Source organism: Alligator sinensis, unplaced genomic scaffold (genome assembly GCF_000455745.1).
Source record: "Alligator sinensis unplaced genomic scaffold, ASM45574v1 scaffold870_1, whole genome shotgun sequence".
Taxonomy (NCBI): domain Eukaryota; kingdom Metazoa; phylum Chordata; order Crocodylia; family Alligatoridae; genus Alligator; species Alligator sinensis.
This window is the reverse complement of record NW_005842326.1, coordinates 1,550,274-1,570,027: the sequence shown is the minus strand read 5'-3', so window position 1 is coordinate 1,570,027 and position 19,754 is coordinate 1,550,274. Positions and strand designations below refer to the sequence as shown.

Sequence of the window (19,754 nt, the reverse complement as noted above, 5' to 3'; positions counted from 1 at the left end):
AGGAAGTTATTCTGCTTTCTCTTCAGGAGGTAGTACATATGGAGTAGTCTGACATCTCAGCACAACACTGCCTGGCTCCACAGAAATGTTTTGTGAAGTCAGCTGACTACTCCCCCGTGGGCCTTCAGTTGAGAACCACTGCCCTAACCAAATGCTAAGCAGACTATGTAAAAAATAAACAGGTCAGGCTGGACAGTGCATTGCTGGCAGCACCTTCGCAGAGATCCCTGTGAGGCTGCTGTATCAATCTGCAGGTCTAGCAACCAATGCTGCAGCAGGAAGGGAGGTAGCTTAGACCTGCCCATCCCTGGCTGCTCACTGTCTGCACTGGCTGCTTCTGGTGTTATTGTCCATAGAGCTCCCTGCTGCACTCCTGACTACATTAGGTTTATCAAATAAAGCTTCTATCAATGGAACATGGCCAAGTCTTCTGCTGGTGCTGACTGGCTACAGCTGGCTGCAGTCAACGAATTTAATACAGATAAACCTAAGGTAGTAGAGCCTGTTCCTGCTGCAGCTGCTTCAAGGTTTGCCTCTCACATGCCTCTTGGAAACAGAGGTGCATGGGATAGTTTCACAGGTCTACTGTAACCATGGCGTCCTGGCTGAGAACCACTACCCTGTGCATTTGTTAAATGTTCTGGACATCTTTACCTTTGTTTTGGCAACCTCTAAATGAGGCTGTTGAAATGCTTTTGCATAGATAAGACAAATATTATAGCAAAACCGCATTTTTAAAAATCAGTTTTACCTTCACAGGACCAGCTACTTCTTCTACTTGATGAATTTTGTCTTTAATTTCTTCAAGTTTATGTTCAGCTGCTTGTAGATTATTCTTCAGTTCCTCCATTATCACCTTCTGTTTTTGCATATCTCCTTTAACAGTTTCCATCTTATTCTTGTTTTCTTGAGTTTCATCTACCTATTATTGTACAAATTAAGTTTGTAAAAAAAAATCAAGAAGGGAAAACCACTCGCATTTGCCATTGCGTAAGATTTTTCATTTCATAGTCATTTTTTATGGCTGCAAGGTTACAAGTAATATTAAAAAAAATAGTCTAACAGAAATAGAGCATAGACCAACATAAAAATGAATAAAGCCCACCAGTGGATATTGTTAGGAATCTCTTACAGACCACTGAATCAAGCCAGAAAACAGGTGTTACTGCAAAAATACCTGTCTATAATGCATGACAAGAAAAAGTATTTGTGAAGGACTTATTCCAGGTGATATGCTGAAGGGCTCATGCATCCAGTACTATAAAAAACACAGGTTTTCAAAATTGTGATTTCCTAACAGAAAAATATACACAGAATGTAAGGTAATTTTATTTTGTACTTGAATATACCGAATTAATCATTGGACTAAAAAAGCTGATGGGACTACTCATAATGACCCAGCTGGTATTAATTTGAGCAAAGACAGGAGAGTCCAACTAGCAATCATAAGAAAGTAGGGCTGAAAGGGACCCTCAAGGTCATCTAGTCTACTCCCAGTTCCCTTAAAGCAGGATTGTCCTCGACTAAACCATAGCAGCCACATGTCTGTCTAACATGCTCTTCAAAATTTCCAAGGACAGAGATTCCACAACAGGTAGCCCATTTCAGTGGCTGACCACCCTCAGACTCCAAAAGTTCCTCCTACTCAAATCCAAAATTTCCTTTGCTGTAGCTTGAGGCCATTGTTCCTAATACTGTCCCCTACAGCCATAGAGAAAAACACATCCACATCCACTCTCTTCTTCTTCTTCAAGTATTTGGAGACTTACCAAATCTCTGTCTTCTCCTCTCTAGACTAAACAACCTCAGTAATTTTAGACTTTCCTCATAAGTCCTGCCTCCCAGACCCATAAGCATTTTTCTTGCTGTGCTCTGGACCCTTTCCAATCATGCTTCTTGACATGGGGCCCAAAAACTGAATAAAGTAGAACCACAGAATCACAGAAAATTAGGGTTGAATGGGACCTCAGGAGGTCATCTAGTCCAACCCCCTGCTCAAAGCAGGACCATCCCCAACTAGATCATCCCAGCCAAGGCTTTGTCTAGCTGGGTCTTAAAAATCTCCAAGGATGGAGAGTCCATAACCTCCCTGGGTAACCTATTCCACTGTTTTGCTACCCTTCTGGTGAGAAAGCTTTTCCTAATATCTAATATAAACTTCCCTTGCTGCAATTTGAGACCATTGTTCCTTGTTCTGTCATCTGCCACCACTGAGAACCGTCCAGCTCTATCCTCTTTGGAATGCCCCTTCAGATAGGTGAAGATTGCTATTAAATCTCCCCTCAGTCTTCTCTTCGTCAAAATAAGTAAGTCCAATTCCCTCAGCCTCTCCTAAGAAGTCATGTGCCACAACCTGCTTTATGTAGTGGGGGGCCCAAAACTAGACACAGTACTCCAGATGTGGCTTCACCAATGCACAACGGAGGAAAATAAATCACCTCCCTTGATCTGCTGGCCACGCTCCTACTAATGCAGTCCTGCATTCCATAAGCATTCTTCACTGTTGGCTCATTTTGATCTTATTGTCCACTGTAACCTACAAGTCCTTTTCTAAAGAGATGCTGCTTAGCCAGTTGGTCCCCACCCTGTAGCAATGCACAGTATTGTTCTGTCCTAACTGCAGGACTTTTCAGTTGTCCTTACTGAACCTCATGAGATTTTTTTTTTTGATTGAACCCTCCAATTTCTCTAAGTCTCTCTGAATCCTAGCCCTACCCTCCAGCATGTTTACTACAACCCCCAGATTGGTATCATTTGCAAACTTGCTGAGGGTGCAATCCATCCCATCTGCCAGATCGTTAATGAAGATATTGAACAAAAACAGCCCAAGGATCAACCCCTGAGGCACTCTATTTGATACTGGCTGCCAGCTAGACACTGAGCCATTGATTACTACCTGTTAAGCTCAACAATCCAGCCAGTTTTCTATCCACCTTACAGTCCATTCTTTCAACCTATACTTCCTTAGCTTGCTTGCAGGAATGTTGTGGGAGACGGTTTCAAAAGCCTTGCTAGTCAAGGTATATCATGTCCACTGGTCTCCCCGCATACACAGAGTCAGTTATCACATCATAGAAGGCAAGCATGTTGGTCAGGCATGACTTGACCTTGGTGAATCCATGCCAACTGTTCCTAATCACCATCTTCTCCCAGTGATTAGAAATGTATTCCTTGAGGACCTGTTCCATGATTTTTCCAGGGACCGAGGTGAGGCTGACTGGTTTGTAGTTTCCCAGACCCTCCTCCTTCCCTTTCTTAATGATGGGCACTATATTTGCCCATTTCCAATCACCCAGGACCTCTCCCCACCACCATGAGTTTTCAGAGACAATAGCTAGCAGCTCTGCAATCACACTGGCCAACTTCCCCAGCAACCTCAAGTGTAACCCGTCTAGACCCACTGACTTGTACATATCCAGCTTTTCTAAATAGTCCCTAAACTGTTCTTTTGCCACTGGTGGCTGCTCACCTTCTCCCCAAACTGTGCTGCCAGGTGCAGTAGTCTGGGAGTTGGCCTTGCCTATGAAGACTGAGGTGAAAAGGGCACTGAATACTTCAACCTTTTCTGTGTCTTTTGTCACTATACTGCCTTCCTCATTTAGTAAAGAACTCATACTTTCCCTGATCCTCCTCTTGTTGCTGACATACCTGTAGAAACCCTTCTTGTTATCTTTCAAGTCCCTTGCTGGCTTCAACTTCAACTGCACTTTGGTCTTCCTGACTTCATGCCTGCATGCCCAAACAATACTCTTATATACCTCCCTAGTTGTTTGTCTAAGTTTCCACTTCTAGTAAGCTTTAGCTTCACTTCTAGTATGGTTTGGCTCACTGAAGAGTTCTCTGCTAAGCCAAGCCGGTCTTCTGGCATACTCGCTAGTCTTCCTGCACATCAGGACGGTTTGTTCCTGCACCCTTGTTAAGATTTCTTTAAAGTACAGCCAGCTGTCTTGGACTCCTCTCCCCTTCAGACTGGTCTCCCAGAGGATCCTGCCCATCAGTTCCCTGTGCGAGTAGAAGTCTGCTTTTCTGAAGTCCAGGGTCCATACTCTGCCCAGGTCGGGGTGCCCAGGCAGAGGGGCTGGGTTGGTGGCAGCAGCCAGAAGGAGCTGCTGTCACAGGGGCTGCTGGGAAATGGAGTCTGCTGTGGGCCCGATCTAGACCATGGGCCAGACTTTGCACATCCCAATCTAGATACTGAGCCATCTACAATTATCCATTGAGCAGGATGATTCAACCAGTTATGTATGTACCTTGAAAGTACTTTAATCTAGTCTATATTTCCTTAACTTGTAAAAACAGCTTCAAAATACCTGATTTGAAGCAAGCTATCACATCCACTGCTCTCTCCCTATCCACACAGCCTGTCACCTTATCATAAAAAGAAATCAGGTTCACCAGGCATGACTTGATGAATGCTGTTCCAGATCAAGAGAACCTTCTTTTCCCCTACGTGCTTCACAACAGATGCCTCAATGACCTGCTCCACGATCTTTCCAGGTATCAAGGTAATGCTGACTGGTCTGTATATCCCAGGATTCTTTGTTTTCCCTTTCTTTAAAGATGGGCAGTATAGTTGCCTTTTTCCAAGCATCTGGGACCTCACTCTGCCTGTCACAATGATAGCTTAAGGGCTCTGAAATTGCTTTAGCCAATTCCTTCAGTAGCCCAGAGTTCACCCTATCTGGCTCCCCCAACTTGAAAGCACCTAGCTTCTCCAAGTAATCCCTAACCTCTTCTTCTACTACGATGGGTTGTTTGTCTCCTTCCCTATTTTTGCTACCAAGAGTACCTGTCACCATTTATTAAAGTAATAAGTCAAAAGTCCTGTTGCCCTAAAACTGAGGAAAATTATAAACAAATTTAACCACAGGAAAAAAATTAGAAAATTATGAATGAAAATTGTGGTATTAGTCAAAAGATCATAATTCAACAATCAAGAAATAAGCCTGATTCAACTGCAAAGGCCAGTAATTAAATAGGTTAAAAAAAGTGTAAAAGGGGTGAGGGGAGGGAAATGCAAAAAACAGACAAGTGAATAAATTAATGGCTAATAACGGTAAAGAAAATAAGCATGTTTTGTGTGTGTGTGTGTGTGTGTGTGTGTGTGTGTTTATTAAGTGTGTAGACACAAATACTAACGAATGAAGTTTCTACAAAGCCAAACACAATGACCCAAGTAGTTAGTCTGAAATCAATCCCAGACAAAATGGAAAAGCTGACATGGGATTCAACTGGTAAAGAATAGAAATTTGGAATTCATGCCAATTGCTTATGTCTTGTTTAATTAACAAACCTAAATTCATTCAGGTAACTGAAGAGAGACACTATACTAAGATTTTGACTTAGTACAGTAGAACAGTCTGATTAAAATTAGTATTATACATGAATACAGCATATTACATGGGTTAAAAACTGGTTAACTGATGGATCCCCAAACATTGTCACCAATGGTGAAGGGGTGCAGCTGTTCAGGGTTCCACAGGGTTTGGTATTAGACTTGACACCATTCAAAATTGATGTCAAAGTTAACGGTGTCAAGCAATGCACGTGAGTGGCAGGAGGCAGGCAGAATGGCATTCTCCTCCCCCAGGGAGCCTTAGTCAGAACAAGCACAGTTCTGAACCCAATATGTATGCATGGGGATGAGGGGAGAGGGAGCATACAGGGCACTAGGGTCAGCTCACAGAGAGCTCTGCACAGGACTGAGCAGACCAAATGCTGCTACAGCAGTGGCAGCTGTGGTCTTCCTTTCCCCCATCTACACGCCCTGCCCCCCTGTAGTCTTGTACAGCAGTCACCGGAAGCACCTCCCCATCCCCTCCCCTGTGTTCAATGAGTTTGCTATGCCTCTGCCATGGACTTCTAACTGTAGCTACTGGTGCTGCTTGTTGACACCAGAGCCAAGGTGTTAACACTGCCACTATATTCAACCCACCAGCGCCAGGTCTGCTAGAGCTATAATATCAGCACAGCCAGCACCCAAGTGGCGTATGCTGGCAATTTCAGTCTCCATCAGCAACAGAAGCCATTAATTTCTGCAACAGTATTTCACTCTCCAGTATTTCACAGCTAGGTGACTGTGGTTGATGCTGCCGCTCCCACAGCTACAATGACAGAGTTGAGTGGCAACTGCTAAAATCCTAGGCTACTGGCAGCCATTGCAAAAGCCCCACAGGCCAGACCTACTTCCACATGCCAGACCCAGACCTTGGGCCTTATGTTTGACACCCGTGCTTTAAAGCCAAAGGCTATTTACAGACATGGGGGGGAAAAAAAGGAGCTTTATTTTAAGCTCAGTGGGCCCCTGCGCCAAGCGCAGCACATGCCCAGAAGAGGATTTGCACTGGATGGACCCAGCTTGCCTACGTCTGTATAGATCAGGCACTTCAGGGGGGCTTTTTGGTGCTTTTATCTAATAGCTGATTGACTCAGCTTTAGATAAAAGAGCCAAAAAGCCCCGCTGAAGTGCCCAATCTATAAAGATGTTAGGCAAGCTGGGTCCAACCAGTGCAAATCCTCTTCTGGGCATGTGCTGGATTTTTTTGTTTGGCTGGTTTTTTTTTCACATTTGTCAGTGCCCAAAGGCTTCAAGACAATTTGTAATTTCAGTTCTGTATTCTGGCTCATGTTCACCATAGTACTTGCTTGCCTGTTACAAACTCATTAACATCATCAAAAATACAGAATTCCATATCTATGTTATAAAGTATGTGGCAAATGTCTTACTAGTGTAGAGATGTCCACTGATTGGTGTTCTTCTACATTCTCGAGATCCATTATTTCTACGTTTATTCTTCTTAGTTTGATCTGAAAAAAATATATTGGGAGGGAGAAATAATTTGATAACAAAAAGCCATACCAAAACAAGTGATTCAATAGTGCACAGGCCCCAAAGAACGAACTAACAACAAAAATTGCTCATGTAGCAAATCCATTACTTTGCAATGGAAACCTAGTTCTGAAAGTAATATTCATTTTACTAAATGTAGTTCCAAAGTCATTTTCCCCCAAACAACAGGGAATATAAAACTTTTTCTTCAAAAAAATATTGTTGTGTAACAGCTTAATGTCAGTCCATTTACTAACACAGGACAGCGAGACACATATGTGCACATTCTACATATCAGGATAGTAAATAACTGTACACCTGAATCACAGAAAATTAGGGTTAGAAGGGACCCCAGGAGTTCATCTACACCAATCCCCTGATCAAAGCAGGACCATTCCCAAACTAGATCATCCTAGCCAAGGTTTTGTCTAGCTGAGTCTTAAAAACCTCCAAGGATGGAGAGATCACTACCTCTCTGGGTAACCTGTTCCAGGCCTTTACTACCCTCCTGGTGAGAAAGTTTTTCCTAATATCTAACCTAAACTTCTCTTGTTGCAACTTGAGACCATTGCTCCGTGTTCTGTCTTCTGCCACCACTGAGAACAGTTCAGCTCCATCCTCTTCGGAACCACCCTTCAGGTAGTTAAAGGCTGCTGTCAAATCCCTCCTGCAGTCTTCTGCTTTGCAAACTAAATAAGCCCAGTTCCCTCAGCCTCTCTTCATATGTCATGCTCCTCACCATTTTGTTACCCTCTGCTGGACTCTCCAATTTGCCCACATCCTTTCTGTAGTGTGGAGCTCAAAACTGGACTCCAGATGTGGTCTTACCAGTGCTGAATAGAGAATTTGTACAATGCTGGCTAATACAAATACAAATGCTGGCTAATACAAAATTTATCCTGCCCCCTACTATTGGAAGTCATGTAGTCAACCAGAAAAAAAAATGATTAAAAGACTAGAGATTTATGAAAAGATTAAAGTAAAAGCATGCAGCTTGATTAAACAATAAGAATGATGACAATGAAGAAATACTAATATATAATCAGCCAAAAATATAAATGCTAAGCATAAGCACGAAGAAAAAAGTAAGATTTCTGAAAATCATATAAATGAGGACTGACGGAAAGAAATGGAGGAAAAAATTAACCTTGACATTGGGAAAACACATGATAGAAAATAACGCATAAATTTCCTACGTTTGTCTTCCAAGGAGAGCAAAAGTTAGACTGACAAGAATTACTAAATTTACTATAGTAAGCAATCACAAAACTATAATCCCTTTCTTTTCTTGTGTTACAAGGTATTTAGCAGAATTTGCAGATTCCTTTTTAATCTTGACAGGGCTGAGCCAGGAGTTCTTCTACTAAGGCCTCAAACTCTTGACTTCTGGGCTTTAAGCCTCTCTCCCCTGTTTCGACACCACCAGAGCAGGGTAAAACCATAATGAGAGTATCCTAATGCAGGTCTTCTAGAATTCAGTCCTCTATTAAGCGAGGACACTAATGACAAAGGAACTAGGTACCATACTCATTTTAATAAAAACAAATAAATTTAAATAAATAGATGTTGAAAATCAGTATGTTGTGAGAGTCTAAATGCAGAAAGGTAAATAGTACTGGTTAGAGAAGTGCTTTAATTTAGCAACATCTATTACATCTGTATTTCTACCTGCAGTTCTTTTTGGTGTTGACGATGTTGATTAAAATAATCTTCATTTTGTCTGATCTCATTTTCAATCGAATGTAAATGCTGTTGTGATGTTAACAACTGTGCCTTCTTATTTTCAACTTCATTTTCCAGGAGACTTACATAAATAGATAAATATACACATTGACATAAGATTACTTTGTTTGCAATCATATTAAAAAGGGACTCAACAAAACAGGAGTTCTAGAGTAGCAAGAGACTGTAATGACTGATGAAGTGACACAACATTCTACCACTAGGTGACCAGTTCTAACAAAGAATCAGCTGGTGACTTTTTATAAAAGTTTGTATTTCTTTTAATAAAGCTTCAGATCAATAGGAATCAATATTCTCATCTTCTCTGAGTTCCAAAGGCAACTTTGTTTTAAAACAAACATATTGTGCACAGTTAACCAGGTTACACATTATGCAAAAGGGGAAAAAAAATGTATTATAGTTGTAATTAATACCTGAAGATGAAATGTAGAAACTCCCTATGAACAAAAGTGCAACTCACTGGGTCTATTTTAATCAATCAAGATTAGAGGAATATAAAAACTAATCCAAAACCTCTAGTGTAAGAAGTTATTAAAACATAAACAACTTTAAATGTCAGTAGTTACTAATTATTTTTAAGAAAATAAAAATTGTATTTTATTGATCCCAATTGTGCTTTATCATAGTTTTTGTAATTATTTTTTAATTCACTCAACCAAAAAAGTGGATTTTTTTAAAATGTGCCATGTTGAAAAATAATCAGAATAATTCAAATGTGATTATAAAAATCCATGACTGCAAAATTGGCTATAAAAATATGCTAAAAGCTTCCATTTAACCAAACAGCTGCAATGCTTTAATCAAAGAACATTTAGTGCAGTACCAATCTGGAAGAGAAAAATTAAACTGCTTTCAAGCTGAAGTTAGGTAGCACTCAAGTTTTCAGAGCGTTTAGAAAGCTTTCAATTGAGATTTTCTCTTGCTGTAAGGCTACAAATAAAAAGGTAGCCAGATTTCTCCAAGTATATTCCCCCCCCTGTAAATCTCTACTCTGGACCACATGGTATAAGAATGATATCACACCAATTACAGTTAACTGCACCCTAAATTGCAATGTGACACCTGCTCAGTGAATTAATGGCACCATAAAATGACAAATTACAAAGGTGTTCCACATAAAACGCAGAACAGTTTTGTGCCTGTTTTGTATGGTGCCTTGCAACGAATGTGTGGCAAGTGCTACCCCAGTCTAATGTCAGCAATCAGCTGATTGTCAGCATCAGGGGGAAACAGTCCACCCCAGGCCCCCCACACACTGGCCAAGCACAGTTTGCAGCATTGCCTTGCAGTCTGCATGCAAGATGTATTGAGAAGTGCCACAGGCTCTCGCCACTGGCATGTCTGTAGCTTTGCCCTGGACCCTGTATGCGGGACAAAAGGCAAGGCTGCAATCATGCCAGGTGTGGGGGGAAGGCTATGCCATCAGGACTGGGCAGGGGGCAAACCCAGGTCCTAAACCCAGAGCTGCCCCATGTCTGATCTCAATGTGGGAATAGACATGGGGTAGCTGCCCAAGGTCCAAAAAATACAGGTGTGCATCCCAGCTGGGCTGCATGTGCTATGCAGTTTCAGGGTGCTGGAAATACAAGAATGGGGGTATGGATGGAAACTCTGTAACTTTAACCCTGAATAAAAAAGGGTTCAGTTAAACTTGCACTGCTACAGAAGCATTTGGATAAAGCCCTTACATCTTAACAACTTGTATCAGTACTCTTTGATACTAATTGTTACATTTCTCTATTCCCAGAGTCTATCACAACTTTGAAAGAACATACTATTGCCCTACAAGATATGACAATGGTGCTCAACTTTTTGGCCTCACAGGCCAGATGAGTGGCATGGGGCTAATCCATGAGCCAGATCAGGCCTTGGAGCCAACCTCTACCTCCTCCTACCCCTACACACTAGGATTGGATCACTTCTTTCCCCCCGCCAATATGTTAAGATTGGGTCCCAGGGGTCAGGCATCTCCCCCTTCCATATCCTGTGCACTGGGATTGGGACCCTGGGGCCCAGTGCCACCTTCATCGATGCCACCTCCATCCATCATGCAAGGCCTAGGGCTCCCCGCAGGTCTAGAAATTCAGCAGGTGTGAAACCATACCACTGCTCCTGTCACCAAATTTCCAGACCCATAAGGAGCCCTGTGGGCTTGATGACAGCACTGTGGGCCTTATCTGGCCTGTGGGCTAAGGATTGAATTCCCTGGATATACAACATTACCTTATTTCAACATCTACATCTTTACTTAGGAACCTGGGTCTAGTGTTTTCAGAGGAGTAATATCGTCTCTCAAACACCTGATCACCTTCAGCAGTGAAAGCTTCTCGACAGTTTTTTGGAGGCTTGTTACTCTGCATTACCTTACGAGCCACACAGCTGCTCTGAAAAACACAATGCTTTAATTATGCTTGTGGAAAGTAACCATAAAATAGACTAGCAATATAGAACGTTATCCATTAGCATGTTATCTTGTGAGAACCCCAAACTCCCAACTACTTCTGAAAATAAGAACACAAGGTTAGAGGGCTACAGCTTAAAAAAGAAAGAAAAGAAAACCTGAATTTAAGAACTTTGTTTAATTTGTGTCTAAAGTTGCTACACTTCCTCAGCAAAAAAACCCCCTTAAGATGGAAGGGGAGAGTGAGGAAAGAAAAGGGAGAGGGGAAGGTATGTCTGGGTGGTCGTTTCCTGGACACAGGAACTGGAACCTAGGGCTCTACATTCCCAAACAAGTGCTTTCATCATCACTGAGTTAGAGTTAGAGTCTCTTCCTGTGCAAATTATGTAACCGCTAATCTATTATGCAAAATATGGGCATTGACACTCTTGCTGATCAGTTCAGCACCTACACTCAAAAAAAGCAGGGTAGAGGTTCAACTTACAGACTAACAAAATCAGACATACGCTTTTGTGAACCACAATTCACTTTATCAGATGATAACTTAGTAATAAAATGGTAGCGTACCAGGAGGTCTGGATGTTGCTGATCTGCTTGGTCTGCTACCTGCGGTTCATGAGCAGCTCACTTAAATGTTAACATCTGAAGAAATGAGCTGTGGGTCATGAAAGTTTATGCATGTCTGATCTGGTTAGTCTATAAAGTGCAGCTCTACACTTTCTGCCTGATCTTACACTAATATGGCTAACAACCTCTCTTTCTACCCTTAGAAGAGACAAGGTGCTCCGGATTCCTAAGTAAACAGATGTGCCTAATGCTCATGTGTGTCAAGCTTCAAAAAGGGGGGGGGAGGGGCAGAAGTTCAGACATTTCCCCGTGCTTATCCAAATTCACCCTGTATTTACCCAAATCCAAGACAACTTGAGACCACAGCTGGAGTACTGTGTCCAGTTCTGGGCACCACACTTTAACAAGGATATGGACAAGCTTGAGAGAGTCCAAAGAGCCACCCGTATGACTGGAGTCTTAAAAGGCAAGCCATACGAGGAAAGGCTGAGGGATCTGGAACTCATCTGCCTGAGGAAAAGACGACTGAGAGGGGACCTGGTAGCAGCTTACCACTACACTAGGGGTGTATATTAAGGCCTTGGCAAGCAACTGTTTAACACAGCACTCGAGGGAAAAACCAGGAGTAACAGCCACAAACTCGTGGAAAATCGATTCAGGCTCAACATTGGGAAAAACTTCTTTACAGTCAGGGTGTCCAGACTGTGGAATACGCTCCCTCCAGAGGTGGTGCAATCACCTACCTTGGAAATCTTCAAGAGGACACTAGACAGCCAGCTTGCTGGGATCACCTGACCCCCAGTTATCTTTCCTGCTTGGTGCAGGGGGTTGGACACGGTGATCTTCCGAGGTCCCTTTTGGCCTTACAATCTATGAATCTATCAAACTTTGAATTTAACACCTGCCCCATTAGATTCTTGACATGGAAAATTATAAATTTATTATCTTCCTATCTTCCACATCTAGAATCTAATTATTGGAGAGTCACCTTACATTGGGGAGGGAGTGGGGTTATGGTGGTTGCGGGCCCCCACTGCCCAGCCCTGACAACAGCTGGCAGGGAGGGGGAGGTGGTGAGGAGAGAGGGAAGGAGGGAGGGGAGGCAGCCCCGCTGTAAGACAGAGGTGGGCAAGGGGAGGCCCCATGACGGAGGCTGGAGGAGGAGGAGGTGGTGGCAGAGGGAGTCTTTACATGGCCAGCCCCGAAGGGTGACTGGGTGACAAGACGGAAGCCACAAAAACACTCCCCGAAATCTGTCATCCTTGACAGGCAATTAGCTAGCTACTCATAATATTAGTATCATAATACTGGGAGGGAGTATGATACCTCCCAGTATCAGATACAATTATGAGGTGCAGCTCTAAAATGGAAGCTTGTTACCAATCAATCTGAATCTGCTCCAGGGATATTAAGCTGGATGGAAGCCAGGTCCATAGGAATATCTATATTAAAAAATAGTTCTTTCTAGGAAAAGCTAAAAATCTCTGAAATGAACATCTAATTGGTACTACTATTTTGGCTTTGGAAAGCATTTCTCAAAATGACTTTTCAGGTTGATAGCACTGACAGTATCAGAAAGTATGAATAAATAAACAGAATAAAACCAAATTTTTATAGAAACACTCACTTCAATACATCTGCACTAAGCATCCTAAAATAAATTTTAGTGTAAAATGCTATCTTAAATGACAAATACAAAATGCATATGCATATTCTGGGACAAAAAGCTATGACTGTTTTCATAAGAAGTTTACATACACACAAATTATTTTCTAAAAACTTAAACCAAAGCACAATATTGGACTTTGGCCTTACTTTAATTAGAAGGACTGTTTCTATGCCCCGCATGTCAATCAAACAGTTGGTAACCACTGCGTTATCTATTTCCAGGGCTGTAAGGACTGATGGGAATTCTGGGTGATAAACTGCCCTATAAAAAAGTGAAAAAAGAAACAAGACAAATGTACAAGAATGATCAGTTATTAAAAATCTAATTATTTTGTTTTATATGTATTGCATATTATTGTAACTACTAAAACCATTTTGATCAGAGTGTTGAACCAAGAGTTCAATTCAAAACTTACAGCTTACCTGCATCTGACATTATAAACTTCATTCCGAAACCTGTTCACAATTATTTGTGGGCGAATCCCAGGTGAACAATATCTTGACATCAAGGCCTGAAGTGTTCTCTCATCGTTATGATTATCACAACAAAATGCTTGAAGCAGACTCTTTAAACAAGCTTCAACAGCTAGAGTAAGTTCTGCATCTTTGAGATGAAGATAAGCACCTAAATACAGACAAAAACACCCAGGATTTAGAAGCACTTTACCCCAAAGATTTTACATTTTTGACCGCACTTACAGCTTCTGCTTTAGGATCTGTGTTGTTTGGGGTTTGTTTTTTTTAGGTTTTAAGGAACACAAATTTACAAATATGTTTTAAGATCACATTAGGTTTTCTAAACAGTACTGTAGAAAGAAACAGGCAACTACTCATAACAAATACTATGATTTCCTAACCCTTAAGCGTGGGATGAACCCCCTTTCCCTGAAGTCTGGAAGCAGTTAGGGGCTAATTCCCACAGAGACGCTCATGTAATAGCAGTCAAGCCAAAGAGTTAAAGCAGTAACTGTTAATGTGTTCCTTAAAACCCTCTCAGACTAGAAATACTAATTGTTGTTAAAACCCTGCCCATTCTCAGACTACAAATGCAAGTCACATAAGGAGAGGCTGAAGGAGGTGTAAGGCATGTTCAGCTTGTGGAAAAGACACTTAAGAAGACACAATAGCATTCTTCAAACACCTGAAGGGCTACCATAAAGAAGAGGGAAAGCACCTTTTCTCTCTTGCTGCAGAAAGGAAGATGAGGATGAATGGCTTGAAGTTTCAGCAAAGTAGGTTTAGACTGAATATGTTAGAACAGTGAGGCAGTGAAACACACTGCCTAGGGAAGTTGTGGACTTGCCATCACTGAAGCTGTTCAAGAAGAGGTTGGACAGCCACTGGTCAGGCATGATGTAGATTTAGCTATGCCGATGTTATTATGGGTATTTACTAATTTTCTAGGCTTTGCTGGTTTCCCCCTCTCCCCTTTTTTTTGCTACATGTGTCAGGACGTTTTCAAGTCTTCCTAAGAGGCACTGGGTTTGGCTGTAGTAAAGGCTGGAGATTTTGGCTGGGGTGTGCTAAAGCTCTTGCTGGTACTTAAAGCTGGAGGTTCTCGGACAGAGAGTCTCACCTCTCTGCTCAGGGCATACTGATTGCCATATCTGGGGTCTGGAAGGAATTTTACTCCATGGTCAATTAGTATGGACTGTGAAGGTTTTTGCCTTCTTCTGGGTGTGACCCTCTACTTGGGATCTCTTGAGTGTATTAGCTAACCTTTTACAGAAGCTGGATACTGGTTGCCATAGTTCCCCTGCTTTACCTGTGGCAGGTTAAGGTGTTATGCCTTGTGTTGCATCAGGGTTGATAGTAGTTTTTAGAAACAGGTTAGATAACAGATTGGTATAAGATAATTTGAATAAAAATGATCCTGCCTCAGGCAGGGGGATGGACTAGATGATCTCTGGAGCTTCCTTCCAGCCCTATTTCTCTTATCTCTAACAAAAATTAACAAAATCAAACTCTCCAATGAAGCAACAATCTGTTAAAAATGTTTATCACTCCATTCAAAACACCAATTTTTTTTTTACTTATTCATTTATTTTTTACAGACTTTCACTGTATCTGAACGTCAGGAAAAGTCTGACCCAGGATTGTATACCAGCTGCCCCTAGTGAGAGAACTGAAATGCTGGTCAGCTTCACTACTGACAACAGAAAAACAAACAACTTAAATTTCACAGAGCAGATATAATGTCTGTAAATTCTAGGAAAAACATGGAAATTGTGGGTTTTATATCAGACTTAAACTAAAACCAAAACTTGGAAAATATAAAGTTTCAACTAAGGCTGAAACCCAGTTTTCAACCAGGTGTATTCCCTGTAACTTCTCATCTTGAAACTTTACCATTATAAGAGGATTGGCAACATACATTGTTATTTGTGAATTTACAAGCAGGAGGACAAATTTCCTATTCCTTATTAGTAATATTTCTAACCACTGATTTTCAAAAGCGCGTGGGGTACCATGCAACCATAAGGTGCTCATAATGAAAGAATTATTATATAAATTAACAGACATGCTGTATTCAGTGCAGTAAATTTTTCCCCCTTTCCTTAATGTGGTCTGACCAAGAGTGGGATCTTTACATGAGTATATCCCTTTTTTTCTTAGGGTAACCCTTATGGCTTACTATGACGTCCTGCAGACATGACAATTACATTACAAAAACTACAATTCATATTCAGCATTTCACAAGCAGCACCTTTACAAAACAATAGCCTTTTGTACTGAGATTTTGCTTCAGGCTTTGTCATCGTAGAGGAAGATAAAGTAGCCACGCAGTCAATGTTTTTGAAAAGCTTCTGAAGTTTCCCAAAATGAAAAATCATTAGAAAGTTGTTTTTCAAAAAGTGTCAATTTGATTTTTCTGTAGTCTTTTTAGGCCTTGTGGAAATCGGATCCTTTGGCTAAGTGCTTTTCTCAAGGCAGTGATTTTATGCCATCCAAAATGAGAAACTACGGGCAGGAGGCATGCTACACAATCAAGACACCACATCAAGATTGAATCAAGACTTATAACTAATCAAAATTACTACATGTAACTCAAACTATTTATGTTAAAAGTAACAGGACTGTTGGATGTTCCATGGCCACATAAACAGGTTAGAGAGAGGCAGATACATAGTAGATCTTTGGTCTAGTAAGAAGAACTCAAGAGAAATGATAACTACTGTTCAAGAAAGTTTCCTTTCCATGTCACCAGATTCTACAGGCAACCTTTTTCAGGAGGCGTTTTTATGAACTGATGTTTACCTAGTGGCCCAACAGGTTTTTCTTTGAAACGCCCTTGCCTAAAGGCTTCCTCAACTGCTTCAAGAAGGGCTGGCATGTGTTGTCCAAACCTTTTCAACTGATTTGTTTTACTCCCATGCAGCTCCTTAAGCTGTCTCTGCTTGGCATCCAGTACTTGTTTCACTTCAAGTTCTTCTCTCCTAAAAAGAAAAGATTACTGAACAATTATGAATTCTCTATTACTAACAGGCTGTACGCAAAATAAAATAAAGTGCCCAAAGTTAGTTTGCTTTCCTTCCAATTCTTTAGTTATTACAGTCTTCAGGAAGAAGCCTTGCCAATCAGCATAATGTGTAAGTCAATCTTGCACAGAAATCTGCACATCCGATTTCTTGATTTTACAGTAGCAATCGCAAAGGATGAGAATTAAATGCATTTTACATAAAAGTCTAACTCTTTTTATAGTTCAGAAGACGTGTGTTAATTAAGCTTTGAAGTAAGAGGTCTAGCCTCTAAAGAAATATCTAAAATGAAAGATTTAAATTAAAATATCCCATGTTTAAGCAATGAACTATTACTACTACCACCCAGGTTAGGATGCCATTTGTGACATCTTACAAAAAGCAGGGCATACCAGTAGACTGTGAAGGAAAAGAATGTTCATTTTGATGTTTGCGGTGAGGTATTTATGATAAAAGTCTGGAATTAAATCAGATCTTAATTTCAGTGTTGCATTTAATGTTTATTACTAACACATTTTCATTATATTTCAACAGTTCCCAAATTTAATCTTATTGCCCATACTAATGCAAAGCTGTACCAAACCTTAAGGAGCACTGGAAAATTTAGAACTACAATGCAAAATGAAGCTTAATGCTCCAGTATTCTAGGAAATGCAAGTGATGAAGAGGACCTCTAGCAAATGCAATAAAAGCAAGCTGACATTAGTATTAAATATATAGTTTAACTTACTTAAGTCTGGAATGTTCTTCCTTGTACTTGTATATAGCTTGCTGAAACTGTTGCAGCTGTTGACCAATCACAGTTTCCTGATCAGAGAACACCTTTAACTGCTCTTTCAACTGGGTGATTTTTCTTTGTCTTTCCAATTTTTCAGGATCTGAAACTTGCTCGGCACTAATAGTACAGACCACAATTTTTTAGCCACAAAAAATGGACAATAGTGAGAACAAGATTTTTAAAACATTAAAAAATGTCTAAAGCAAAGCTGTCTAACTGATAGCCTGCAGGCTCCTACTGGGCTGCCACACCCCACATCAAGCCACTGCTGACGGCATTGCCTTACTCCCCCTTCCCTCTACCAGCTTTTGCTTCTGCCTCCGGGAGCAGGGCAGTGCAGCCTGTGGGGACCATGGAGCTTGTACGTTGTGGTAGTGGGGAGAGAAGGAACGGGGCCATGAATCTGGGGGGTAGGAGGTAGGGGGAGAGACAAACGCTCGAGGAGTCTACGCAGGCTGTGCAGTGTGCACCGCCCCCCCACAATCACTCAGAAGTTGGACAGCCTGCTCTAAAGCACATATTTTATAATTTTGCAAGCTTTAATAAAGCAACAAAAACATCCAAACATCATTTAAACACAGAAGAGCCTTGCTCTTGACTGGTGCTCAAGACATATTCCACCTCTGTGAAAGACCCAGATTAAATCATGACATTCAACCAGACTGCATATACAATTGAAATTACCTTTAAAATTAAACATGTGCAAAAGAAAAACAAGCAGTTTGTTAACTGAATAAACAGAAGCATTGTTATAAGGCAATATTTATACGTAATGTAGACCCAATGAATATTTTTTATATGCATCAGATCTGCACAACAAATTTTTGTGCACTTTTCTTCTCTGGGAGAAACTGATTAAGTTTTACATTTTTTTAAACACATACACATAGATCGTGGCAATCTGAGTTAAATTTAGTTTGAATAATAGCTACTCTGTAACAGCCAGCAGTTTAGAAACTAAATCCTGTCTCCAAAAACAGACATGGCTTTTGTTTTGTTCAAAACTTCCCTTCCAATCAATCAAGAGTTTAGCAGAAGCTGTATGCACTGAAAACCTAATACATTTAAAATAACAGACCCCAAGAGGATTGTGCATTCGCCCTGACACTGCTAAAATATCTAAATAGCTCCTTTATTCTACAAACAATTTTTTATCAAAAAAAGACAAGCGCTTTCATTGCATAACACACCCCTAAATTTAAACACGATAGGGGCATTCACCTATTTTTCAGTTCTTCAATCCGTTTGCGTAGCTGTATATCATCTTTTTCTAGTCGTCTTAATTCAATTCTGAATCGATTATAAAGAACCTAACAAGACAATTAGACATATAATTTATTATCTATTGGTTTACTTAGTTTCACAAAACAAAAAAATCCGATGCATCCACTATTTTCATACACAAATACTAACTCTGACTGAGGATATGAATGTACACAGGAAGTGCTTCAAATCCCACCTTAAACATTAAGTGCTTCTAATCTGGAAGACATTAAGAACCATATGAAATCCTCCCGATTCAAGACTCCTCCCGATTCAAGACGTGATTCAAGATGGACTCATGGGGAACACCTCAAGACCTAAGGCTGAGGAGGACCAGGTTAGAGAGCTTCTGGAGGGGCTGGATGTGTTCAAATCAGCAGGTCCAGATGCTCTCCATCCCAGGGTGTTGAGGGAGCTAGCAGGGGTTATTGCAGGGCCCTTGGCACAGCTTTATGAGCGCTCATGGTGCTCGGGCGAGGTGCCAGATGATTGGAAGATAGCCAATGTGGTCCCCATCTTTAAAAAGGGGAGGAGGGAGGACCCAGGCAACTATAGGCCCGTGAGTCTTACCTCAGTCCTGGGGAAACTCTTTGAGAAGATCAAGGAGCACATCTGTGATGGGCCGGCATCAGGGATGATGCTCAAGGGCAACCAGCAAGGATTCATTAGGGGCAGGTCATGTCAGACCAACCTGACTGCCTTTTACGATCAGGTCACAAAAGCATTGGATGCAGGTGTCGCCGTGGATGTAGTCTTTCTGGACTTCAGCAAGGCCTTTGACACTCTCAACCATCCCATCCTCATTAAAAAACTAGGCGACTGTGGCATAGATGCCTACACAGTTAGATGGATTGCAAATTGGCTGAAGGGTCGTACTCAGAGGGTGGTGGTGGACGGGTCATATTCGACCTGAGGGGAAGTGGGCAGCGGAGTCTCCCAGGGCTCGGTCCTTGGCACTGTTCAATTTCTTTATCAGAGATTTGGACGACGGGGTGAAAAGCAACCTGTTCAAATTTGCTGATGATA

General features: G+C 41.3%; 1 protein-coding gene across 1 annotated transcript in view; it reads right to left on the bottom strand.

The window, feature by feature from the left end:
- LOC102375070 (structural maintenance of chromosomes protein 6) overlaps window positions 1–19,754 on the bottom strand; it is a 63,382-nt gene that overhangs the window by 18,418 nt on the left and 25,210 nt on the right. Inside the window, exons 14-22 of the mRNA XM_014522235.2 lie at window positions 18,687–18,775; window positions 17,418–17,582; window positions 16,467–16,645; window positions 13,632–13,833; window positions 13,356–13,470; window positions 10,796–10,956; window positions 8,498–8,633; window positions 6,727–6,807; window positions 752–922 (exon numbers count right to left, since the gene is read on the bottom strand). Of these exons, the coding sequence (XP_014377721.1) occupies window positions 752–922; window positions 6,727–6,807; window positions 8,498–8,633; window positions 10,796–10,956; window positions 13,356–13,470; window positions 13,632–13,833; window positions 16,467–16,645; window positions 17,418–17,582; window positions 18,687–18,775 (1,299 nt within the window). The remainder of the gene's footprint in view (window positions 1–751; window positions 923–6,726; window positions 6,808–8,497; window positions 8,634–10,795; window positions 10,957–13,355; window positions 13,471–13,631; window positions 13,834–16,466; window positions 16,646–17,417; window positions 17,583–18,686; window positions 18,776–19,754) is intronic.